Source organism: Pseudorasbora parva, chromosome 1 (assembly GCF_024679245.1).
Source record: "Pseudorasbora parva isolate DD20220531a chromosome 1, ASM2467924v1, whole genome shotgun sequence".
Taxonomy (NCBI): domain Eukaryota; kingdom Metazoa; phylum Chordata; class Actinopteri; order Cypriniformes; family Gobionidae; genus Pseudorasbora; species Pseudorasbora parva.
The window spans coordinates 26846047-26872011 of NC_090172.1; the positions used below are offsets into that span (position 1 = coordinate 26846047).

The 25965-nt window shown below is 37.3% G+C and overlaps 1 protein-coding gene across 4 annotated transcripts; it reads right to left on the reverse strand.

Moving 5' to 3' along the window:
* Positions 1-240: 240 nt before the first annotated feature.
* On the reverse strand, positions 241-22468 carry serinc4 (serine incorporator 4). Of its 4 annotated transcripts, none has more exons than XM_067449724.1 (13): positions 20965-21268; positions 20389-20464; positions 9340-9507; positions 8960-9138; positions 8613-8692; positions 7303-7396; positions 6434-6645; positions 6156-6251; positions 2750-2876; positions 2579-2651; positions 2432-2471; positions 1786-1933; positions 241-959 (listed from the first exon to the last, which is right to left on the reverse strand). In XM_067449724.1, the coding sequence occupies exons 2-13, from the start codon at positions 20413-20415 to the stop codon at positions 749-751; spliced, it is 1455 nt and encodes a 484-aa protein (XP_067305825.1). In that variant the 5' UTR covers positions 20416-20464; positions 20965-21268; the 3' UTR covers positions 241-748. The 4 variants fall into 4 exon arrangements, with proteins under 4 accessions (XP_067305825.1, XP_067305816.1, XP_067305833.1 ...); XM_067449715.1 differs by having other exon boundaries at positions 20389-20737; XM_067449732.1 differs by lacking the exons at positions 20389-20464; positions 20965-21268 and adding an exon at positions 22344-22468.
* Positions 22469-25965: the final 3497 nt, after the last annotated feature.

Sequence of the window (25965 nt, forward strand, 5' to 3'; positions counted from 1 at the left end):
TTACAAAAATAACTTATCTTTTATGACAGTGACAAAAGACTTCCTAACATAAACATGCAATTAGAGCTAAATTGGCTGGCTGTCGCTGTGCTATTAAGTAATTTTACTGTAGATAACAGCCTTTTCTTCCTGTGGCCTCTGATTGGCTGAGAGAGTAGGTGGGGCAATCCCCCAGAGTGCATATATATATATATATATATATATATATATATATATATATATATATATATATATATATATATATATATATATATACAATCCACAGATCACTGAAATAAAGCATTGCTCATTAAATCTACACAACTTGATAAGCATACATGTATCAAAATGTTAAATTAAATAGGAAAAAGCCTATTTCAGGTATTTCCATATGTCTACACTTTAAGCCAATGAAAAATGATTCTACATAATAAAAAAACAACAACAACTAATTATAGACATCCAGCTTGTCCAGAAAATGTTAATGTCATATTCCTTTTGGCAATTGCAGCACATCCCCTTACAGATATGCTCGTACAGTCTTAAACATGGTTAACATGTTCCGTTCCCATGTTGAGTTGCATTCATAGTGCTGGTGATTTTAATCCTAACAGGATTATCAAGAGGATCAATGTTCATTTAATAGAGTCCACTCCTCAGCGTTCAGAGATCCTCCGTGACCCATTTCCTTTGCGGTGGAAATCCCCTGTTACCTGCATCCATCCCCACTGTCTTTGACACTGTTGAACGGTCCGTTTTGTGCTGTGGTTCACACACTGACGCTAACGTGGCGGTGGGAGGTGGCCCGTCTCTTGATGCGGGCGCGGCGAGGTCGTTTGTGATCTGACTGGCAGTGGCAAAGGGGACTCAGGAGGAGCCACAGATACAGAACAACACATGCCCAGCAGGAAGAGAGCTTGACCCAGAAAGTGGAGTAACTCCCGTGGGTGAAGGTTGTCTCCAGCACAGCAGTCTCATAACTGGGGGAGACAGAATGGCATTATAAAAATGGTCATTTGTATGCACTTTCAGATTATGTGTACAAATGTGTAGGTTTTATACTTTTGGCAACAACATTGCTTTTAAAAATCCCCAGATGTTAACCGATTCTGCAAAACCTATTTTAAAGATGTTATCAAAATAAAATACAAAGTGTAGGGCCGGCTCTGGCAAAAGCCCAGTCACCATTTTTCTTCAGCCTAGATTTATTGGACCAGTAAGAGTTTTTTTTTAACAGAGTTTAAAATATTCAAATCAATATTCAATCAAAACAATCATGTCTCGGTTTCCACAAAAATATTAATGAACACTGTTTTCAACATTGATAATAGTCATAAATGTTTCTTGAGCAGCAAATCATCATATTAGAATGATTTCAGAAGGATCATGTGACACTGAAGACTGGAGTAAGGATGCTGAAAATTCAGCTTTGCATCACATGAATACATTACATTTGACAATATATTCAATTAGAAAACAGTTAGGCCTATTTTAAATTGTAATATTTCACAATACTTTACTGCATTTTTTATCAAAGCCTTGGTGAGCAAAAATAAATTCCTTTAAAAAAATAATTTTCTGTCTCCAAACTTTTTAACAGTGTATCTCCACCTACAGGGTCTTCACAGACTTCTGAAAACCCCGGAAAGCTTAATTTATTTTTTAAAAACAAAAGGAAATCTCTGTTTAGAGAGTTGTGTATCTGTGCCTGTATGTAAATATTGGTTATATCCAATGAAACTCTTTTGTGTGTTTTTTGTTGCTCAAATCTCCAGAACAGCTCAGACAAGCTCTTTAACAACTGACCTGAACCAATTAGTAAGGGTCATCATTACGTAGAGGGAGGCCAGAAAGAAAACAAAATGGAAGAAAAAGTAGCTGTAGGTGACGCGCTGGGTCTCATTGTGGATGACTTTCTGACAGCCTTTGTTCTCGTCAATGACAAACTCCTCCTCTGCCACGACAGAAACAAAGATGTTAATCTTTTTAACAGTTCACCCAAAAATAAAATTCCTGTCATTATTTATACTCACCATGTGTGTGTGTGTGTGTGTGTGTGTGTGTGTGTGTGTGTGTGTGTGTGTGTGTGTGTATATACCATATATACACACACACATAGTTCCATAATGGACAAAAAAAATACAGTATTGGAAGTCAACAAGAACTGAAACTGTTTGAAGAATGTTGGTAAGCAAACAGTTTCAGTTCTTGTTGAATTCCATTGTATTTTTTGTTGTTGTTGTTGTTGTTGTTTTTGTTGTTGTCCATAATAGAAGTTAATGGGAGCCAAACATTTTTCAAAATATCTTTTTGTGTTCTGCAGAAGAATGTCATACAGGTTTGGAACAACATGATGGTGAGTAAATGATGACAGAATTGTCACTTTTTGGGTGAACTATCCCTTTAATATGTTTGTGAATTCTATGGATATTGTAACTGATATTCTTCTCACCATCTTCTGGCTCTGGACAGCAAAAGCAACAGGAGGCTTTCTGTTCAGGATAGAGAGTGACAGAGATGGTCAGAGACATTAGGAGCTCAAATTACATTTTTTAATTTAAAAAAAAAAAAATAATGAGATATTGTGAAAGTCACATACTTGGAATTCATAGCGGTAAACCTTTATCATCCAGAAAGGTCCAAAGACCTCAGCCAAGTATGAAGCCTCATTGCTGAGAAAGAAAAATAGCATTAATTTTATTATGCAAAGTAGAAAAGTGTTTTAATATCTATTAATTTTAATTATCAAATCAATGCTTTTTTTGCCTACCATGCAAATAGAACACAGCAGTACATGATCGCAGCCCCGATAATGGCCACGGCATTGCCTTCATTTTGAATCTCATCTCTGCTGACTTTGGGGTAACACACCGTCATGTTGACCCCTTGATACTCCACTGAAGACACAAAGAACAGAGAGAGAGAGAGAGAGAGAGAGAGAGAGAGAGAGAGAGAGAGAGAGAGAGAGAGAGAGAGAGAGAGAGAGAGAGAGAGAGAGAGAGAGAGAGAGAGAGAGAGAGAGAGAGAGAGAGAGAGAGAGAGAGAGAGAGAGAGAGAGAGAGAGAGAGAGAGAGAGAGAGAGAGAGAGAGAGAGAGAGAGAGAGAGAGAGAGAGAGAGAGAGAGAGAGAGAGAGAGACAGATGTGTTATTTATCACTCATTTACATAACCCCCTTTTCTGGATTAAGATTGATTTTCCACAAACCCATCATGGGGTTTCAGAATCATCCCCTTCAAATTCCTGTTGCATTAAAAGCAAATGATCAGCTGTTTAAAAACAGCTAATTACATTTATGTCACATTTGTACACGCTCCATTTAGGGCTTAAGCCCATTGTTTCTAAATTCAGAGATGATTTAGAGGTCTGTGGATATTGTGTGTTGTGTGTCTGAGAGAATTCCTCTGAGATGGGATTAAACTCCCAGCATGCCCCAGGGTGCACTTCAGTCCTTTATGAAGTCATGCAGCAGACAGAGAGGCTATAATCCCGCTGATAGTTAGGGAACAAGACAGGACACAACAAACACACATACACACACAGCGGCGTTCACCAAAGAGGGGGAAAAAAGTGGAAGTCGGTACAATGCTTCTCCAGAAAGCAAAAATACAGCAATATTAATCATACCACGTGATATTTCAACCCAAAAGCTCTTCGTCAGACATGATGTAAATCATCCTAAATCAAAACCTGGCAAAAGAAAATTATTCTTCAATCCTTTTACAGCAGTAATTTTTCGCCTCTTAACTTCACCATCAACATCTGTATTTCAAATACCCACATGAAACACCCTCAGCAACATCTGTGTTACATGCTTGGGAGCTTTTCTATGACCTCAGTCACTAAAGCTTTTCTTTCTGGAAATCTCATTCATCTCTGTCGTGTATTGAGCGCGCACCATTCATCACCTTTGTGGCGTGCCACAGATTTCCTCTGAAATGCCCCACTAATGGATGAAATGATGTGAGAGGGCGAACCAGGATGAGTTTTGTGGGCTCCGCTGATGACCTTTTGTTAATGACTATGTGATTACAGTTTGATTAGCTTTGCTGAGGGATGAATCAATTCAGTTACTCCGATAGAGGTTTGCATGCATCACTGCATGGAGGCTGCGCTCTGACCTTGAAACGACAGATCAGTCTGATAATCTACATTGCTCTATGAAGCATTGTAGTGTTTCATAAAGAGCTGAAAGTATTCAAAGAGGCCACCGATCACTCTTCAGGAGCCCTGCGTCATTACGGTGAATGGCTGGCTAGTTTCTTGGCTTTGTGTTGACAGGTAGAGACAGACTCACACATGTTAGATTCAGGATTCGTTTTTTCATTACAATCAGTGATAAGTGTCTTTTGATCATGCAAATAAGTAACTGTGCCATGTTGCTTGTTCATCAGCAATAGCCTATAAGTTTTATTTTTTGAATTATTTATATAGCCTACTGTTTCTCTTTTTAGTTGTTTTATTAATCTTAATATGTAGGTCATTTTTATTCGTTGTTTATTTTTCTATGTAGCTTTATTTTACTTTAGTTTTTGTATTTTTAGTAGGCCTACTTAAACAAACTGATTTTCAATTAGCTTCCAATATTTTACTAGGTACAGAAAACAAAAAACAGATTTTGATAGTTTAACTTAACAATGTTATGATGCTGCACATCAGGTTTCTTTATCATTTTTAAGTCACCCTTGTGTATACAATTTATACTTATGTGTAATATTGCCATTGCAATTGGCCTATTATATCCTGGTTTTACAGGAAATTGGACTATTTCATATTAAGATTAAACTAATAAGATTTGACAGAAGAAAAAGAGTGGAGGGAGAGTAGTCTGAATTGGGTTCGAGTATCTTATGCCAGCTCACACATTGTTAATACACATTGTTCTTCTGAAATTAGTGAGGGTACTCTACTAAAGTGCAGGTGTAATGTGTAAGCAATGTCTCCATCATAACAAGAACAGCAATGTACAGTGAGACCGTTAAGATTATTTGAAAGTTATTTATTTTACAACGAATTGGAATAGAATGTCAAAACTATTTTGATAGTATTATTATTCTGTTATCTTATCTTATGTACAGGAATTTGATGTCATCTTTTTGTCCCGTGCTACACTGCAAACCTACTTAGCTCAAAATACTTATTTGGTTTGAGCAGGACAAACTTAATTTAAACAAATTAGTTTAGTTAAATTATCTGATATGAGTATTTATAAATGTATTTTTCTCTTTCGTTCATAGCACTGACATATTTTGAGTAAACTGAGCTGTGTCATTGTTTTGAGTTGCATTTATTTCCTTTCATTTAGAATAAAATAAGTTTAGCTGAAACTGGGCTTTGTTTTTTATTATTATTTTCCAGCATGCTTTGCTCATAGCACTCGAAAGGAAGAGTAATGCAAAAAAAAAAAAAATATTGTGCAAGTTTAATGGCAATGGAGATTGAGTAGTGATTCATGTTTTGTTATGCTAATTTAGAAGAGTTTATGTTAATGTGGGTTTTTGGAGTTACCATCATGGTGGCAAGTGGCGCATGCTGCGTGGTTTGAGAGCAGATCAGGTGTGTTTAATGTTGCTTACATTGATAACAAGTTGGAGTTTTCTAAATAAGTTTATTATAGCAAACTATCTATGTTGAAATAACCTGGTTATTTTAAGTTAAATGTATAAAATAGTATTTAATGAATGAGTATAAAAGGACATTTTTGCTTAAACTTTAAGTTTCTTAACTTTAAAACGTTCTGGCAACATAATAGGGTTTACAGTGGAGTAAATAACTAATTTGAATTACATGAACTAAAAATGAAAGAGATAATTAACTAAATATTTTATTTAAAAATTGCTATTTATATGTATTTAGTTAGCTAACTCATATTTCAAGTTAGGAGCAATTAACATGCATGATTACTACAAACTACAAACTATATTGTAATGCCTACATGAATTCGGGCACTGATAAGGACAGTAAGGACCTCACTACACATTGGGACACTGATCAGATGGTATTTATATTTATCACTACTGGTATTTATGAACAACAGCAGAACTGATATCTTTTTGAAAATGTATTTTAAATGTTTTCTTTCTACTATTCTGAAAGAAGAAATGTTGTGCAGTGGAGGCAAACTATAACCCAAAATATAGCTGAAAATGTTTTGCATGGAACAAGTAAATCATATTTACCCTTTTCTGGTGGGCGGCTGGACAGAGCAGAGAAGGTCAGGTACATGACATAGCAGCAAATGATGGAAGCCTGCAGGAGACCTGAGCGAGGCTGCTCTGAGAGGGAGAGCAAAAACTGTCAACTTAAATCACTAATCAATCATATATATTTTATGGTTAAATTGTTGTAAGAATATTTCCACACAATTTTAATGTATTAATATTTAAGCTACTGATATAATCTACTAAACAATTGTTTTTGTGAAAGAACAGAAACAGATGCAAAATGAAGCACTAACTTTGCTGCACACAGGGAGTGATCGCGATAAAAGACATGATGGTGCAGAGGCCCAGGTTAGTCCATAGCAGGGCTTTATTTAGGTGGCATCCCGCTGGGTGAGTGTAGTATTTGTACATGAAAGTGAAGGCCATGGTGGCGATGGTGTAGAAAAAGAGGGTAGCACACATGACTGCCACATACCATCTTTTATTCTCAGCTGCACCGGTTAACCTGGCAATGAGAGACAGGGTGAGTGAAGTCAATAAACATTCACAGGCAGTACAAGAAATCAGGGGCGTCGGACTGGGGGGATAAAGGGCACTGAGTACCCAGGGCACGAGGCTGGGGGGGCCGTTTAGAAGTCAGTAAATCAGTAGTTTTCTATACATTAATCACAGTGTGGCTTATTTTGTTTACGTTGTAAGTGTTTTTATAGTAAAAATGCAATACCCCACCCATTGGTAACACTATAGTATTTGGTACGGGGGCCCAGCAAGATGGTTTGTACCCAGGGCCCAAATTTTGGGCCCACGCCGCTGCAAGAAATCATATTTATGTGCATTGTGTTAAGACGACATTCTGTTCAAAATGGCTTGAGGTAGACTCCACAAACATCTGGGAAAAGCTGGATGTCAGAGGATGAACAGGGAGATGTGTGTTTATATGAATAAGTGAGATGCCAGAGCGAGAAACAGGAAGGGAGTGAAGGACAGAGATTATCTAAAACTCTACAACTGTGGAGGGTGATATTTTATCATTCCTGAGCGAGATGTGACATGAACCAGATGTGGTTCTTCATAGTCTGGTAATGAGCGTCTGTCACCTTTCTACAGTAGTTTTTGTGGGTCAAGAGGACGTACTCATATTGTTGGTGTGAACCTCACTTACCAGTTTTTATTCCAGGTATGAGCAAAAGCTGTGATGAGAATGAGTTGAATTAGGATAAATGAAAAGCCTCCCACCACTCCAACATAATGCCAAGCTACATGGAAAGAGAAGAAAAAAACAAGACAGTGAAATGCATTTAAATGAGATTTACTGGGCTTTATTTATTCATCAGAACAAATTCTTTTAAATGTCTAAATTACACATACAACCATTTGTACTTAAAATGTCCCACTGAATTGAATGCAACATTGGAACATTTTCCAATACATTTGTATGTTTGGAGTGAATCCCCACTTTGTGTGTAAAACGTTTAATGTGTCTACAGGGCCACCTGGAGGATTGAAATGAGAAGTGAAAATCACATGATCCAGGCTGATCATCACCAGAGCCATGAGCCAAGGCTGTAACATAATCACTTTAAGCACATAATCACTTTAGATAGTCTGTTCATTACACATCACACTTTGATCAATACACCTCCTTTCCCATATCAGTAGAGGCGGATAACATATTGATATTATATAGTTTATCTGCCAAGATTAGATATTCATTTGTTTTATATTAAATATTTATTAATTGTGCTGATTCAGATTACATTTGAAATCATGTAATGGTCATTTAAAGTAAATCTTTTAATGTTACAATTTAATCACACTGTTGAATTCAATGTTTAGCAAATTTCAGAAAGAATATGCATTTTCATACAGTATGTTGTGATGCTTTCAGTGTCACATGACTCTTCAGAAATCATTCTAATAAGCTGATTTGCTGCTTAAGAAACATTTCTTATCAGTCTTGAAAACAGTTGCTTATATTTTATGGAAACTGACTCCAAACATTTGTTATTAATTGATTTATTGGTATCCGCCAGAATTGTAATATCAGTTCATCTCTATTATTTATCAAATAGGTCCCTTTGTGGCCCCACTTTATATTAGGTGGCCTTAAGTACTATGTACTTACATCAAAAAATAAGTACAATGTACTTACTGTGTTCAAATTGTATTGCAAAGCAGCTTAACTGATATTGAGATGGGATACATGTAAAGTTAGGGACAGGTGTGGGTCATTTTAAGGGTAGGGTTCGGTGTAAGGGAAGTGCCAACTGTGTAATTACAAATGTAACTACAGAAATTAATTACAGACGTAATTACATGCAGGTATTTTTTTAAATATAAGTAAAATGTAAAAACATGTATGTACACAATAAGTGCATTGTATCAAATGATTAATTAAAATGTTAGTACAGAGTAGTTAAGGCCACCTAATATAAAGTGGGTCCTAATTTGTTTCACAGATGAATAGCTCACCATGCAAAAAGGATTCTGTGGGAATAAAGAAGGCAGCAGCGATCATTCCAAGCATGGTGATGAACTTCAGAAACCAGAACCTAAATGAGAATGAGGAGAATAAGTGTGTGTTAGTTTATTTATATGAAGTAACTTAACAAACCTGCTTATAAACATGGATAAGGCAGCATGGACACCATATGTCTGGTTGATCCTTGTCCATATCATGTTCTTCCTCTTAAGAACTTAACATCTCCACAAATGCTGCGTAGTCTTTATTTTGTAGAGCAATCAAAAGAAGTCGAAGCGAACAGTCAAAGCCACTTTCTGTTGTGTTACAGTGCAAAGGGAATAATGCAGACACCGACCCGTTATGGATGATGGCTCGGAAATCCTGGCTGGACTTCACATCGATGAGGAAGATGGCCATCATCAGGTAGAAACAAGCTGTGCCGAAACACACCCTGTAGACGGCGGAGTAGCCCACCAACATCTGACAGTCTCCTCCACCATGAGCCTCATCACACACCACATTAAAGAAAGGCACCTGAGGAAGAGAGATCTGTTATTGTGCAGGGTACAGACTGCTGTAGCTGGTGTGTGTCCTGCCAAGCAGATTAGCCAAGATTTGAGTGGATGAGACTTGATACAAATAAAGCAAAGTTTTGGCTGTTTACAGCACCAGCGCAAATAAAAGTAGGTTAAGCGAATGAAAACAAACTGGAGCCTGTGCATGTTAGAAACTTACATTCTCCCTCACCGCTTCGGACACGGTCTTAGACAGCATGAGGCATGAGACAGTGCAGGCCAGGATGTGGAATAACGTGTACATGACCCGCGTGCTGGATGATGACTTGACGGGCGGACAGAAGGAGCAACACAGGGAACATGGTGCCGGGCCACAGCAGCAGCATATCTGACAGAAAGAAAAGCAGACCAGTCGGGGTTTGGGATTAATCGAGATTGCTCAAAGCATCTGGATTTTTCCTGATGGATCAGGGCTGGTTGCCTGGATGGGGTCCAAACATCTTTTATCCTCAGCTAAACCCAGAAACAGAGATTGGGCTGAACCTCGGTTCCCACTGACAGATTAACAATCCATTTTTCATGAACGTATACTGGACCTTGAATGATAGCAGCACGTGTTTTAATGAAAAACATAATCTTTCAGTAATACTGTGCTTCAATCTGATATCCTGTCAGTTATTTAGGCTTACTATACAAAATATAGAGTAATTCTGAACCCTGTGTGGGTGGGTTGAGTTCTTTGAATTCCTTTGGTAATAAGGGATGTTTGTGAATTTGCTATTTCAGATGTAGGTGCACATGGCACATCAAATAAACTTAAAAAAGGCACACACAAAAAAAGGATTCCGCTTAAGGAATGCCTAAATGGAGCTAGCTTGGAGGTTCTAAACCCCCTTGGGTCAAGAAATGAGGCGCAGCAAAATTGACTTAAATACTCCCTAAGTAATGCTTCATTAGCAACTGTATAGGGTCTACTTTTATTTTATTGAAAGTCAAGATATAGTATAAATGACCCAGAAATAAAAATTCTGTCATCATTGACTCACCCTCATGATGGTCAAAATCTGTATGGCTTTCTTTCTTTTCAGGAACACAAAAGTATGGAATAAATTATAAAAAAATAAATTTAAAAAAGGTAAGTGCAACTTTTTATCTTTCAACTCCTAATTTTTTACTCACAAATGTGAGTTTAAATCTCACAATTCTGAGAAAAAAGTCAGAAATCAAGCATAGCGTTAGCGTTCTGGCAGGTCATGTTAGACAAGCTCGCATCAGCTGACTCTCAACTAATTCACTCTATAAGAATAGGACGCCTATCACAGCATATCTATATAGGCTCCATTCATCTTATCGCCAGCTATCGCCAGGCTCAGTAGCTAATTACCCTCCTCCATCCACAACTCCTCCTGTCGTCCAATCAGAATTTGGCCTTCTGATATTCCTTTTTAATTTGACTCATTTCTCGAATTATGTTGTTACATTAAAAATGATTGTCATTATGAACATTAATGATATTGCTACGTTATATTGGTTCTGTTCTGTTTACCCTAAGCGGGGTTTATCACTGTTCTCTCTGCTCTTATCCATGCTAGGCTGTGTGGATGGGCAGGGAGTTATTGCCCAGAACAGAACGCTACCATGAAAGTCAATGAGGACCAGTGTTGTTTTGTTTCTCATTAAATTTAATATTGGACAAGAACAGTTAAAACATTCTTTAAAATATCTTCTTTCATGTTCCACAGAAGATAGAAAGTCTTACAGGTGAAGGTGAAATGAAGGTGAATAATGAGTAAATTATTATTCAATTACAATTACAATGTCAGAGTTGTTGCTCGTGTTTTCTCAACAACAAAAAAATATTTTGAAAATGTATATAATTACAGAAACGTAATCATTTGTAACATAAACACAGTAAAAAAGTCGATTCAACTACTTAATTAGTAGCACTGGAAAAAATTAATTGTATCTATTTCCGTTTAAATCCACAGCTAATATAGCAAATGCTAAATATAACTTATTTAAAATGTATTCTCCTTATCCAGTCTTATGCAAAGCATGCAGGGAACTAGAAATCCGCTGCCGCAATTTCAAAAGTTACCAAGACAGTTTCATTAAGTTACTACAACTTTAAATTTAAAGAGTTTAAATTACACACAATATTATGTTAATGGTCAATGGTCAACAAAATGTATAATCAAATCACTGATTTTTAACTTGCATTCATTTATTTAAAGCTGCAGTCAGAACAGAACTGTTTACAGCAGAAAACAACATGTTTACAGCCTGGTACAAATTGTTGGTTTGGTTTATACGTCTAGTTTTTCCCCTTCATGACAACTGTGAGGGGGGTGAATTTTAACTTTAGTTTACGTTATATAAAGCCCTAAAGTTCTGCATAATTAAGGGCGTGGTTAATTTGAGTGGCAGGTGGATAGCCATTTATCCGCTGTCTATAGTCATTCCGCTACCCACGCTCCTCCCACATCCCGCCTCTTTGCCCATTTTCTATTATCCTGGCGTGAGGCACAATGAGGCGTTGCCAGCTCGTTTCTACTTTAAGCTTCAATACTGCTCTTCAGAATCTTATGGGTGATGTCACGGACACTATGTCCATATTTTTTTTACAGTCTATGGTTTGACCTCTTTTTTTGTCACCATCTCAATTTGAACCCTTAAATTGCAGTTATTTGCAGTTATCTTCTTTACGTGGGTTGTACATTGCTCCTCGGCATGAAATAATCTAATGTATAGGTGTATTTATGGGTTGTATTAATGCACCAGTTGTCAACGATGAATGTCATTTTGAACTTTCTGGACTACAAGTCACCATCAAAATGGCCATTTTAATTACAACTGCTGTAAGAAGAGGCCACAAATGCAGCATCCCCACACACGGTATAGCCTACTAGCCCAGACTCCTTTATACGTGAGATAATGACGCAAAGACAAACGGCAGAAGCTATATCCAGTGGAAAGCAACCATACCATTCAAATTATAACACATTTCATGCTTACCATTGTGAATTGGGCTAAGGTTAAGAAATAGTTTTAAAACTGGCTGGTTATGTACTTTAAAAAAATATTTAGGATAATTGTTAACCAAAAAAAGTTACGGACCACAGTTTTAAGATGTGGTAACAGGTCCCATGAATTAATTTTTAGAATGTAAATGGAAAATGTGGTGTAAATGTTGCGTTGCCCTTGCGTTCTCTGCTATGTGGGTAAAACTATAGTAGACCTTTAAAAACCTGCATTTCTGAACATCGTTGCGCTATCAGAAACCAGGATTTCAAAAGTCCAGTAACTCAGCACTTTTCTAACTTTAGACATTCTGTGATAGAAGTAGTAAAATATCTATATATTTTTTTGTTATTATTAATGCATATTTAAAATGTGTCTTTCATATTTAGTATTTTTCTTTGGCTTTTGTGTGCCATGATTTTTCAAGGTCATGTGATCCTGTGACTATAAAGTTTTTAATTGTCTGACGAAGAGCCTGCTTGAAAGTTGCTCGAAATGTGTGACACACAAACCAGTGTGTGAGTCCACTATGAAAACTCTGCATTTTGGTGTGCTGAATTCTTTTTCAGAATGCATATGGAATACATTCCTTTTAAAGTGATGGTGAGAACTTGTGACAGCAGATTATGTTTGTTCTGAAGTATGACTCAGAACATGTCAGTTTGTGGATTAGAAATAAGAATTTCAGGGGTGACAATATTTGATCCTTTATTTAAATGAATTTAAAAATGTTTTATTATTGTTTCTCACATCTATGAAGTAAGGAGGGTGAAAACACACTGACTCTTAAAGCTTATGATGATAGAATGAGTCATTCATCCTCTTAATTTCATTTGACAGAAAGCATTTTCCATGATGCCTGTGTGTCGAGAGAGAAGTTGTACCTTATTACACCAAACAACAACTGACCAATAGTTTTAACCATGCAATAATAATAGCAATTATTATATAAATCATTAAATAATGGATTATTCTTTTCTGAGATTGTTCATTCTAATGTAGACAACAGCGATTGAACTCAACCTCCAGGCACTTAAATTGAGTCATTCAAATGAAACGCAAGGATAAATAGTTAAAACAGTAAATCATAAATTGAGGAATGTTACAGAGCATGATGACAAGTTGACAACCTGTAGACAAACAGCATCACATTGCAAGCTTGAAAAATTAGGTTCTGCAGTATTTAATCCAAAGTATATTGCCTTAAACAAGCTTTCATATATGAGAATATTCCACATATAGTGCTCCACTAATGAAAATCGTATCATATAATGAGCTCTATTTTCTTATACACAGCATTATGTCATTCTATTGCAGATTCGCTCATATTTAGAACAAAAAGAAAAGCCAAATCAGCCAAAAAGTGTGAAATCCAGTAACTGAAATTGAACAGTAGAAATTAGCAGGTTCCTAATGTTCAACATTCATCATACATTGTCTTTGAGTTCTATAGTTCTACAACACCTGATTAGGTTCTGATATAAGAGAAGAATCAATGCTTGTGTAAAGCGTTTGTGTAAAGCGTTTCTTGTGTTCCAATAATTAGATCTATGGGAAAGAAGTATTATTTGAAATCACCTGATATGTCATTGCACATCTCTCATCACTGTGAAATCTCTCTCTCTATTTCTCTCTCACCTGATAAGCCACCATGTTGAGAAAATAGTTGTAGACACCGGTGTGGTGTAAAGCTTGAGCAGTCGACATGGCTTCTTATTTGTCAAGGACGCTTAGTTATTAAAACAAAACCTCCATAGAAAAAAAATATTGGAGAAAATCTCTATTTAAAAAAAGTATATACTTATAACCAGTGAGTCAGGACAGTTTATCAACTGTAGGAGTCCCTCAGCTTTACACGAGCTGGTGCTCAGCTAGTTTCCTCCGCAGGTGTGGTTCCACGGATCCACTGTACACCCTCATGTTCATCTCGTTGGATCAAGCTGCCTAGTGGGATCGAATTGTGCCAGGAGAGTTTGTGAGCAAGGGTGGAAGCCCGGTTGCCCTCTCTCCAGTCGCCTGTACTCACTCAGTGAGATTAGTCAACAAGAGCAGCGGGAGGAGGGGGCAGGTTCCATCTGTCCCTCCCTTCCCCCAGGCCCTCGCTCCAATGCACCAGCTCCAGAGCACCCTCACACACAATTGGATTTCTCCAGGGTCCTAATCGGTTTAGGGCAGAATAATGTAATTACTTGCAATTTTGTGATTTCTCTTGCAAAGTAGACATAACCTGAGAACCCCCTATTTCTGGAGTGGCACCTGAGCAACTGCTCACTTGTCTGATTTTATAGACGCCACATATGTAATCTGGTCATTATGCTTTGACCCAGAAACAGAGGGAAGCGAATGAAGCGGGTGTTTGGAGGAATGCACAGGAAGAGCGGCACAGGTCAAATCCTGCATTCTTTTGCATACGTTGCCTACATTCTCAGTGTGAAATGGGGGTACACTTTAACAAACCCTAGCAAACCTCACATAGTAAGTCTGCACAATATGAGACCAGTTGTTTCAGTTGAACATTATAATGAAGTGGACATCATCATCATATCGGTGACAGTGTGTCATGTCTCACCGGGCTGTGTTACACCCACTACTGCACTACACCCAGTGTAGAGTCACTGGGCTGTGTTATGAGTTTGTAGCGTGCAGGGCTCCCGGTAGCTCTATATTTGGGTCAGTGTGTATCTCTGAGGCTGTGTGCGGGGATTATCCTGGAGTTTTTAGTCCTCGTCTCAGCCTGGATGACCTTCTCTCGCCAGTAGAGTGACACACTAATCCAGACAGCAGGGTCTGACAAACATGGTCCCATCATCAGCCTTCAGCATCATGTACAAACGTGACATCGTGCATATGGTAAAAACTGCTGCGATGCTAATTCAGACATCACGCTTAAAGGGACATTTCACTCAAAAATATAAAGTCTGTCATCATTTACTCTCCCTCATGTTGTTCCAAACCTGCAAGCTTGCGTTCTGCAAGTGAACCACACTTTGTGGAGCCATCCCAACGAGGCAAAAAACTTTACCTGGACTGTTCCAAGACCTGCCTATCTCAACCTGAACTGCTGAATCTTTAGCCATTTTCAAGAAATGGCTTAAGATGCATATTTCACCATCAGCACTTGACCCATCAATACAAACACTTATATTCTATATATCTATTTTTTAAGTGCTAGACTTAAAACAAGTCACATCATTGCATACTGTTGCCCTTGTGTTGGTTTGATTGCTTCTGTTGTTCTATTCATTTGTAAGTTGGACAAAAGATTACATTATTAAATGTATGTATTGAATATGTTTTAAAGAATGTTGCAATCTAAATGACATTGCACCCCATTGTATTTTCTCCAAAATATCTTCTTTTTTGTCATGCAGTCAAAAGAATGTCTTAGAAATTCTGTCATCATTTACTCACCCTCATGTCTATTCCACATCTATTTTGGGGTGAACTATCCCTTTCTGCTTCCATTCACAAAGAACATGTTCTTTAACTTAACTTTAAAACTTTTTGTTTTACTCAAAACTAACATTCTGGCTCTTTGGCTAAAGTCCCCTAAAGTTATGAACGAACGAATGTTCTTCCAGTAACATTAATACAATGTTGGTTTATAGTCACCTGTCTATTGTTCTTTAAACGCTATTTCTTCACCTTGGAATTATAAGGTTCTATCTGCATTCTGAGCAGTTTTGGGATATTGAGCTTCAAAGCTTTTTGCATTCCATTCGACTTTGTACATAGAACTCTTTTATTTTTTTTATTTAAAAAAAAAAAAGTCCCAAAATGTACACAACATAAAAACATCACATAATCTAAATAAGCCACCACAGAAGACGAATATGTGAATAACTCATTTTTGACAAAAATGTTGGATAGAACCTTATAATTCCAAGGACAATTTGTACATTGTTCATAAAACTTTTTTGTTTCTTTTTCAAATACAGTGTGAACTGCTGAAAAATGTTCAAGGCACAGTAAAACTGTCAAAGATGCCCCTCTAGGTTTTTTTTTTGTACATATCAATTAAAAAGCATAAATATAATAAAAATAATAAATATTTTATCTTAAATGTGACAGTTAACCCTCTGTAGGCCTGCTGTAGTAGGTTGACGTATTTGTTAAAGGGATAGTTTACCCAGAAATGAAAATTATCCCATAATTTACTCACATTTAAGCTAGCCTAGGTGTTTATGACCTTCTTCTTTCAGACAAATACAATGAGAGTTGTATTAAAAAATGTCCTGACTCTTTCAAGCTTTATAATGACAGTGAATAACAGCCCGAAATGTGAAAACTTCAGTAGTCCACATGGTCCCATGCAGGGGATTAACAAAGGCCTTATGTATTCATATCTGACTTTTTTGACGCTTTTTCCATACGTTTTTTCCATATACCTTTTTTTACACAAAAACATAGATTCGCTTCAGAAGGCCTTTATTAACCCATCGGAGCCGTGTGGATTACTTTTATAATAAATGGATACACTTTTTTGGTCTTCAAATTTTGTGCGGCCATTCACTGCCTTTATAAAGCTTGGAAGAGCCAGGACTTTTTTAATATAACTCTGATTGTGTTCATCTGAAAGAAGAATGCCATATATATACCTAGGATGGCTTGAGGATGAGTAAATCATGGGCTAATTTTAATTTTTGGGTGAACTATCCCTGTAATCTCCATGATTTTAAAAGCAGAACTGTGTTATAGACACTTTTCAAGGTCATTTTTGAGTTATTGTTGTGCAAGTACTTCTCTCAGTTCAGACTCTGTGTACTATTCCATTCTGGAAAGAACTTTTCAAAGTATTGACGGTTCCATGGAGTCATGTGGCTAAAACCTTGTTGGGCACAATATCATTACGTAACAGTGTTCATGCAGCTCTCAGAGTGCACATTACAGCACGGGCATATTCTTCTCTCTTAAGAAGAGGAAATATCAATGAAATATGTAAGGAGATAATCAAATATTTATATTTATAACTAACATTCTGCTTTATGAATCAGCATGATTTGTTCTGTAAATAGATACATAACAACAAATGTGTTACTAGGAACTGCCCGTTTAATTTAGCAGCTTTAATCCTTGGTTAACTAAATGACACAGACATGAACTCTTCTAAACCAATTAGAGTCTTTTAAAGTATAAAGTGTATATTCAATGAATTTCTAATCTCTCCCTCAGAGTGAAACACCCAGAATGACAGGAGGTCTTTTCACTCGATAATTGGGGGCCTTGTGTGAGAGAGGGACACTGGCACACTGTTCGAACAAAAGCACAACGTACAATGCAAATCACTCAGCTAGCTCCATGAGAAACATCTGATCTATGTTATTTAAAGTGTTAGTTTACCCAAAAAGAAAAATAAGCCCATGATTTACTCCCCCTAAAGCCATCCTAGGTGTATATGACATTCTTCTTTCAGACTAATAAAATCTGAATTATATAAAAAATGTCCTGAGCTTTATAATGGCAGTGACTGTTGGTCATTTTTGAAGTCCATAAAAGTGCATCTATCCATCATAAAACTACTCCACACAGCTCCAGGAGTTTAAAGGGATAGTTCAAATTAAGATTCTTAACTCCAACTTTTACTTGTACATGCATGTCAATGGGGTCTTATTCTAATTAGACCCCATTGACATGCATTATACGAGCAACGGTTGGAGTTAAAAATCTGTGTTTTACTGAAGAAACAAACACACCTACTGTACATCTTGAGCCACATTTCCACCGCAGGAACTTTACCCAGGAACCAGGAACTTTGGGGTGGTACTCGGTGTGACCGATTGACCGCAGGAACCAGGGTCTAAATGAAGTTCCGGGTAAATATTTCCCCCTCAAAACGGCCCTGCTCACGAGGTAGTACTTTTTCAAAATACAGGAACTTTCGAGGGTGGGACTTGGGCGGTGAACATGCTGATTGGTTTAGCATTTTATTTCAACTGGCATTTTTAAAAGTATTTTGCAAGGTTCGGTCTGCGTTCAGTAAATATCAGTCTTGCTCTCTGTCTGATGGCGCGCGTCCATCTCAAGTGCAATGTCCGTAATAGCTGATAATAATATACATTGTCATTTTAAATCTAGCTTTACAAGCTTTCTGAATATGCTAGTGCCGCTGAATCTGCATATTAGTGCTCTTTTCTGTTGTTAATTACCTCTTTAGTAAACCTATATATAACCAGCAAAAGCAGCACAGCTTGAATCTCTTCCATACTCATTAATTTTTTTACAGTCTATTTTTCACCATGTAAACGACCTGACCGATTACTTTTAAGTGTGCGTCCTTACATGACGTGACAGCACGCACCGCGCTCATGTTGACAAGAGAGGAAAGTTCATTTTTCTGAGAGGTAAACTTTTTATTTTGTGAGTTATGAAGATAATGTTGGAGTAATGACACAGCGTATATTGCCCCAGGCAGTTTTTACTTTAACTGCGCCTGACAGAAGAATATTTTTTTCTGTGAGATGATTATTACACTTTACAACAAATAAATAGCTTATATAATACTGTCTTAGTCCTGGTGGCCTTTAAGAGTTGCTATGGCTACAGTTAACACATTCCATGTGCTGGAGAAAACAGCGTTGACATTTTTGATGCGGCAGACAAACTGCATGTGACAAAATGATTGCGATTGAGTCATCACATGTAAACACCAGATCGGTTTAGATAACGTCTCGTAACAGTCCACTATATCTTTCAATCGGTACAAAAAATGATGAATTACTGTCCGTCACTGACTTGGAGGAGCAGTCGCGCGCAGTCCTACATCAACTGACTAATTTGCCTAATCTTCACGGAACTTTAGATCGCTGTGGAAACGCAGACAGTTGCAGGTCTGGGGGGAGAAAAGTTCCTGTAAAAAAGTTCCTGGTACAAATTGTTCCGGGTAATTTTGGTGGAAACGGGGCTTTGGATGCCGTGGGGGTAAGCAGATAAACATCAAATTTTAATTTTTGGGTGAACTATCCCTTTAATAAAGGCCTTCTGCAGGAAATTGATGGGTTTATGTAAGAAATATATATATATTTAAAACTTTATGAAGTTAATTATCTAGCTTCCGGTGATTTACCTTCCGTATCTGTAGTGTAGCGCCCCTCACAGTTCATAATGCTTACGCTACATCTGACGATAATGCACACCAGTTACGCTTGTCAGATGTGTATGGATATGGCAAAATATGGATATTTTTCTTACATAACCCATCAATTCGCTCCAGAAGGCCTTTATTAAACCCCTGGAGCTGTGTGGAGCAGTTTTATGATTGATAGATGCACTTTTAAGGACTTCAAAAATGACCAATAGTCACTGCCATTATAAAGGTTGGAAGAGTCAGGACACTTTTACACACTTTTACGAGAATACCATTACTGGATAGAACCTTGCCAGAACATTAGCCATGATTCTGAGAACAGTTAATGTTTTGTCACTGACTTTAATTTGTGTTTCATGTTTCATCACATCACAATATTTACATTCATACAATGACCAACAAATGTGCTAATAGTGACAGGTTTAACAAAGCTAACATTTTAAATTATGAAAACATTATTTCTGAATGTTATGTTCTGAACATTCATTTCTTTTTATGTTTGACAAACTTTTTTCTTGGCTATGCGTAAGTTAAAGAAACACAAAAATTCCATTTTATTATTTTGTGAACGTTACCTTTGAATGTTCTAACATTTTGGAACTAAAAATGTTCTTGCCAGAATCTTAGCCAAACTTTAATAATAATAATAATAATATCTCAAATTTTATTATTTGAGATCTCAAAGCGCTTTGACAAAAATAGTGAGGTGAAAGCTTTGGAACCTATAAACAACATCTGTCTAACTTCTGAGAATGTTCCCTGTTTGTTGAGTTAATGTTACCTTTGTGTTTCATGTTTCATTACATCTAAAAAAACATCAACAGAGGGAACCATAAAAGAAAAATTCTCCCAGCAATAATTATTGGAGAAAATATAATATTGGTAAATTAGAAAACAACTAATATATCTACAGAACAAGTATTCTCGATAAAACCAAAAAATCATATAAAGCATGAAGGAATTATTCATTTTCCCCTTCCATCATAGAGAGCCAACACTTTCCAAAACATGACCTGGTCTTCTCATTAATTTGACAGCCACAGCTCAATCCCATCCTCACTGAAGTGTACTGCCCTACTAAATGATAAAATCAAGCTACATTTTAGGTCAATCTCTAAATGCTACCGCTCACACAGTGCTACCATCACATACAGGAAAGCTTACTTGTGCCCAGCAACAGCGACAACGCATCACTTCCCACGCTGATCCGGCTATCAGAGGAAATCTCCAAGTCCACTGGCTGTCAGAGATCAATCGTACAGTAGAATAAATAGACTGGTAATGATGGGGAAAGGCTTCCTATGAAACCTTTGTAACATTCCTCAAAGACTGTAAACATATTCAAAAGAAAACAGCAGAAGAGAAGAGCAGGTGCTGCATTTCAGGTGTGCTCTGGAAAGGCGTCCTTTTTGTTAGGCTGATTATAAGTTGAGGAGGTGGAAAACCCAGGCGGACAAAAAAGGCACGTAGTAGTAACCAGTGTTGCTTTAAGTCTTTGTCAGTGCTGGTAAACCTATTAAGGGACCAAAATAGTAAGGTGAAAGCTTTACAACCTATAAACAACATCTGTCTGTTTATAAATGAGGCTGTTTAAATCATTTAATCCCACATTTTCCCCAAATATCCAAATGATGTTTCATTAGTAACCCCTTCGAAATAATCAATAATTATTTTTTACAAGTTTTATGGAAAAGTGTGAGAAAAATTGTGTTTTGTGGTAGGACCTGTCTGGAAACTCACCATTGACAGGGCTCAATCCGAGGGGCGGGATAAATGGTTGTCTTTCAAACTCCCTCTGAACGCGATAGGATAGCGCTACAACCAACCAGAGCAACGAAGGTGAAGCAGAGCTCGTTGATAGATTAAACATTTGCCGTATCCGTTCGGCAAAACTCCGAACTCCGAATGACTTCAGTGCCGTTCTTTGTTCTTTTCTCAGAGAAAAGCTTAACTCCAAGTCTTCCAGAGTCGCAGTCAGAGCTGATTAGAAAGACCGCTGTTCGCCAGTTTCTGTGTTTAGTAGAAGCACGCAAACGCAACTCGGCCGTCGTCATTATGGCCCCGCCCACCGACTCTTGCAGGGCCAATCACAGGATGTGATTGGCCCTGCGAGAGTTTTTTAATTTTTTGAATTGAAACAACTGCAGGGGAATACAGAGACATTTGAATGTATAAAACAAATACAAATTCTGCATCTTACATCACAAATCAATCATATTTCTATTACATTCAGTATCCTTTTCAACAGCTTAGATGTTTTGACAGCTTTTCGATTGTTTTGTATAGATATTATAGAGTCATAAAAAAATCTTCAGATCAATGGAAAATAGTCTACCATTTGGTACAGTCGATATACATTTTGCTTTGTGTATGATATTTCCCTAATAGAATAAGAAGTTTAATTATATTCAATCAATTTCCAATAAACCAGTATCACAATCCATAAACAAGACCATTACATTAGTTTTAGTGACAAACTTGTAAAATATGTCAAAAAGAAAATTAGAAACGCCCTGCAAGAGTTTGCTGTTTACAGCTCAGAAGGGTATTGCGAGTTACTAGACGACACTTGCGGGCAGACAGATTTGATTTGCTGCCGCTAGGGCGCGTCTAGATTACTAGACTAGGTGCATGGGATAATGTGCATACGTACTTCAGCGCTGGGAAGATGAATCTGTATTTAAACTGGGTCATTAATGTAGTAGAAATGTGAAATTATTTTTGAATTTGGTGCCTTCTAGACTGAGAAAAGACAGAAAATGTATTTTTGTCTCATGGGGATGAAAGACTACAATTCCCAGAATTCTTCACTGCCCTGTGAGGCCATTCCCTACAGTGACTGGGTTAGAGAACAGACACTACAACAATTAAATACTGAACGTGTCTGTTCAATATAATGAGTGAGTCGCCGCGAGTCTCACAGCACTAACTCAGACTAGGAGTCAGAATACATTTAACGTCATAAATGAGCTGATGAGCTCACCTGATGAGAGCTGAGGTAATCGCGACCACACTCGCGGCATACTTTCACAACGCGTGTTCAGTCTAGCGCGTTTTCAGTTCATGCCTTTGGAAGCTTAAATTTCATTGAAATTAATTTGAGAAGTTAAAACACTTACATTGCTGAGCATCCGTTTAAATTAATGTTCAGCTGTGAGCTGTGCAGTGAGTGTTAGATCTCCACTCCCCATGCGCGGGTTGAAAACATGCGGAAATGGCTCCCTCTGCTGGCTGTAGTCTTTAGCCTCTGGCCAAACATTCCAAAGATGACGCAAATATCGTGAATTTGCGTCACGGGAGGAATTTTTCCAGAAATAAAATGCACAAATCTCTTGTCTCAGGGGGATATGAGAGGGGGGAACACGATCATTTGAGTATACTCCAGGGTTTCTACTGATACAAAGCCATATGTTAATCGCTGAAGTAACCGTTTAACACACACACACACACACACACACACACACACACACACACACACACACACACACACACACTATATAAATATAAATAATTAAAATGTTAAAAATAAGTTGGTTTAACTATATATATATATATATATATATATATATATATATATATATATATATATATATATATATATATATATATATATAGTTAAACCAACTTATTTGCTTATGCAACTTATTTGCATTATTCACAGTAATTTTTAGTGCAACCCAACTCAATCAATGACCACATTCAACAAAACTGAATAATTGTGGATTCATATAAGTGCATTCATATAAGTGAAGGTATTCAGGTAAGTGCTTTCTGGTAACCGATGTTGATATTTAAAATCACCAAAAGAAACATGCCCCTTCCCCCAAATAGCCTATGGGTCTCGCACCTATTTTAATAGCTCCGCTCCACATAGACATAAGACACAATTAGACAACATAAGACACAACTAGAGTAAGGAGCATGTTAACATACTTTACTACCGTTTTTTTTTTTTTGGAGCTTTGGTGTAAAGAATGAAGAGCGCGCAAAGCGTGGAGAAACCCTTGCTATCGATCTCAGCTAATACATGATCCAGAATCAGATTCGGAGGATTAAATAAATTGAACAGGAGAAACAGCAACAGCAGGACGTCCGTCTCTGTGGTATGTACTGTATTTAGTGGCCTGTCAACATTTGTGTGTCTTTACTCGCAGTTTATGAGGACATGATTCGGTTTATGGACTATTGTATGCGACTAAACATTAGCATTTGCAAGCAAAACGGTTTTGCACGTCAGACTAGTGTAACGCTATATATAGAACAAAAATGGAGTCCGTTAGCGCATTTGAATGACGAAGCACGCGATCGTGTCGTTTACTGATGTTTACTCACGCAACGATAAGCAACAGCATAGACATTTGAAGCAGTTTTACTCACCGGCTGCTTCCAAAGCAGGAACGAACCTTTATCACTGGGACCGCTCCGTCAAAAACACACTTCTTGGAGTGTGGAGATCCACTTTGCGATGCGACTGAAGCGATGTTGTAAAGCTTCCCGTCATTTCTGCGTTCAAAACGGTTCAGCGCTGCCTTCCCGGAATGTTGTGCTGAAGCGTTGAAGCAGGGTTGCCATGCTCTCACGCATCTGGCGTGAGACTCACGCTTTCAGGCTCTGTGTCACGCTCTCACTCCGCCCAACTCAATCTCACGCCAAATTGCCAAAATGCTTTTGATATTAAACAAAGCTATAAGCTTTAATTTTTTAAAAATGTGTTTTAATGAAATTCAAACAATAAACAGCGTTTTGGCGCTAATGTGGCATAATGTTAAAGCCAGAGGCGTTGAAAAGCGGAGTTGCATGCTCTCGTCTCCCTGCGGTGCGCGCTGGTCACGTGGCCCATGAGCGCTCAATACTTCTAGCGCTGTGCCAATGCATTTAAATGGCTTAAGTGGATACACAACCGTTTCACTTTATAGATGTTTGCTGCAAGTTTTGGTAAACAGTACAGCATAGTGTTAGTGTGTATTGATTATTAAGTCAGCCATATTTACATGATCGTTTTATTATGGAGAGTGATAGAGATGCAACATTGTTAACATTAATGTTATTCTTGTATTTAGCCCTCAGGTAGCCTATTCCTTACTAATTGGTCACACTCATACTCATTAAATTATATTTATTGAATATTTTGAGGAGATCTTTTGGTAACAAATACTATTTGTGCAACAATTATTGTCAATAAATGACCACTTAAAATATTTTTCTTCTAATATTTATATTACAATTAGTGTAGTAATTAATGTTAAAATAGAGAATTCCAATTCAAAGAGGCAAATTAGAGTCATTTTGTGGCTAAAAAATATTAATGTTTATTTGTAATGCCATTAGGTGCCTTATGGGTCTTTAATAAATATACATGTATCTAATCTAGTTGCTCAAAAATATATTGCAGTCTTTGCATTCTAATAAATATTTAGATATGATGATCAAGCACTAGATTTCTTTAAATGTGAAATTTCAAAACTTGAATAACTTGCATCCTAATATTTTTAATGAATAATGATACTTATATAAGCACTCACAACAAGTGAATATTAAGGAATGGCACATATAATTTGACCCAAGAAATGTTTAAACTAGTGCTAAAACAAACATATTTTTTCTTATTATGTACAGTATATACTAGATATAAACTGATACTGAATCAAGATCAAAAGCATTACAACCCCCCCCCCCCCCCCCCCCCCACACACACACACACACACACACAAAAAAAATCTCACCCCAACCTGAACTTAAAAGTTGGCAACCCTGGTTGAAGTCGCTTGATGTCAAAGTGGAGAAATGAAGTGGAGCGCGGCGCGGACTATAACCGACATAAGTGAGAGAGTGTTTATGGGCGTGCATTTCCTCTCTCGCTCTAGTCACGTGCGCGCGCACCCTACCGGGAGAAGAGCCCGTACGGCCCATACAAGGACCTTCCGGTCTATTAACGTCAAACCGAGCCATACTCGAAAAAAAACTCTCCGAAACTTGTGAGAAACCGGAAGGAGTATTTTTGACACAGAAATACTCCATCAAATGTCGAACATTAGTTTTTGAAACTTTGTCTATGTTTAGGATGGGAATCCAAGTCTTTAACAGTGTAAAAAGCTCAGTATGCATGAAACAGCACCCCCCCCCCTTTAATAATTTCACTAATAAGGAAGCTTCATTACAAGTGACAAAAAGAAATGTTGAAAAGTATGTGTAAACATGAAACTAAACCTCCAGTAGGTGGCAGCAGGTGACTATCTTAATGAGTGAATCACTGAGTCGTTCATTCAAACGCTGAATCGTTCAGTAACACACTTGTTGCTGTGAGTGAGACGCATTACGGTTATGCTGTGAACGATTTTTACTGCTGAAATAGAACAAAACACTAAATATTGCATCTAAAATGTAAGTGACTTTAAGTGAATGTAAATTAGTTGTTTATGGAACTGTCATATGTAATCAGTGTCAGTCGATATTCAGGAAAATGCTCAAGTGTTGTAATTTATCCTTGAGAGGCTGCACAAGCATCAACAGCGCGATCGACCTTATTATCATCAGTTTATTATATATTATTATCCAGTATCGATCGCCACTTACACTAAAGACATGGAGTTGTACATGTATTTGAATCCATCGTACTGGTTTATAAATAAATGTCATTATGTAGCTGTATATCTTATTCTTCAGATCAGTTTATTTTGGGTGTTTGTTTTCCAAAGTTACTTAAATCTCTATCTGATTTTAGACATTACCATTGCCAATCAA

Bases quoted from the DNA above. Each gene is read 5' to 3' on its own strand.
- serinc4 (XM_067449706.1), bottom strand. From the start codon at position 13,847: ATGTCGACTGCTCAAGCTTTACACCACACCGGTGTCTACAACTATTTT. The intron at 9,508-13,778 runs GTGAGAGAGAAA...TCTTTCTGTCAG, and splicing joins TCAACATGGTGGCTTATCAG to ATATGCTGCTGCTGTGGCCC. The intron at 2,877-6,155 runs GTAAATATGATT...TTGTGTCTTCAG, and splicing joins CAGCCGCCCACCAGAAAAGG to TGGAGTATCAAGGGGTCAAC.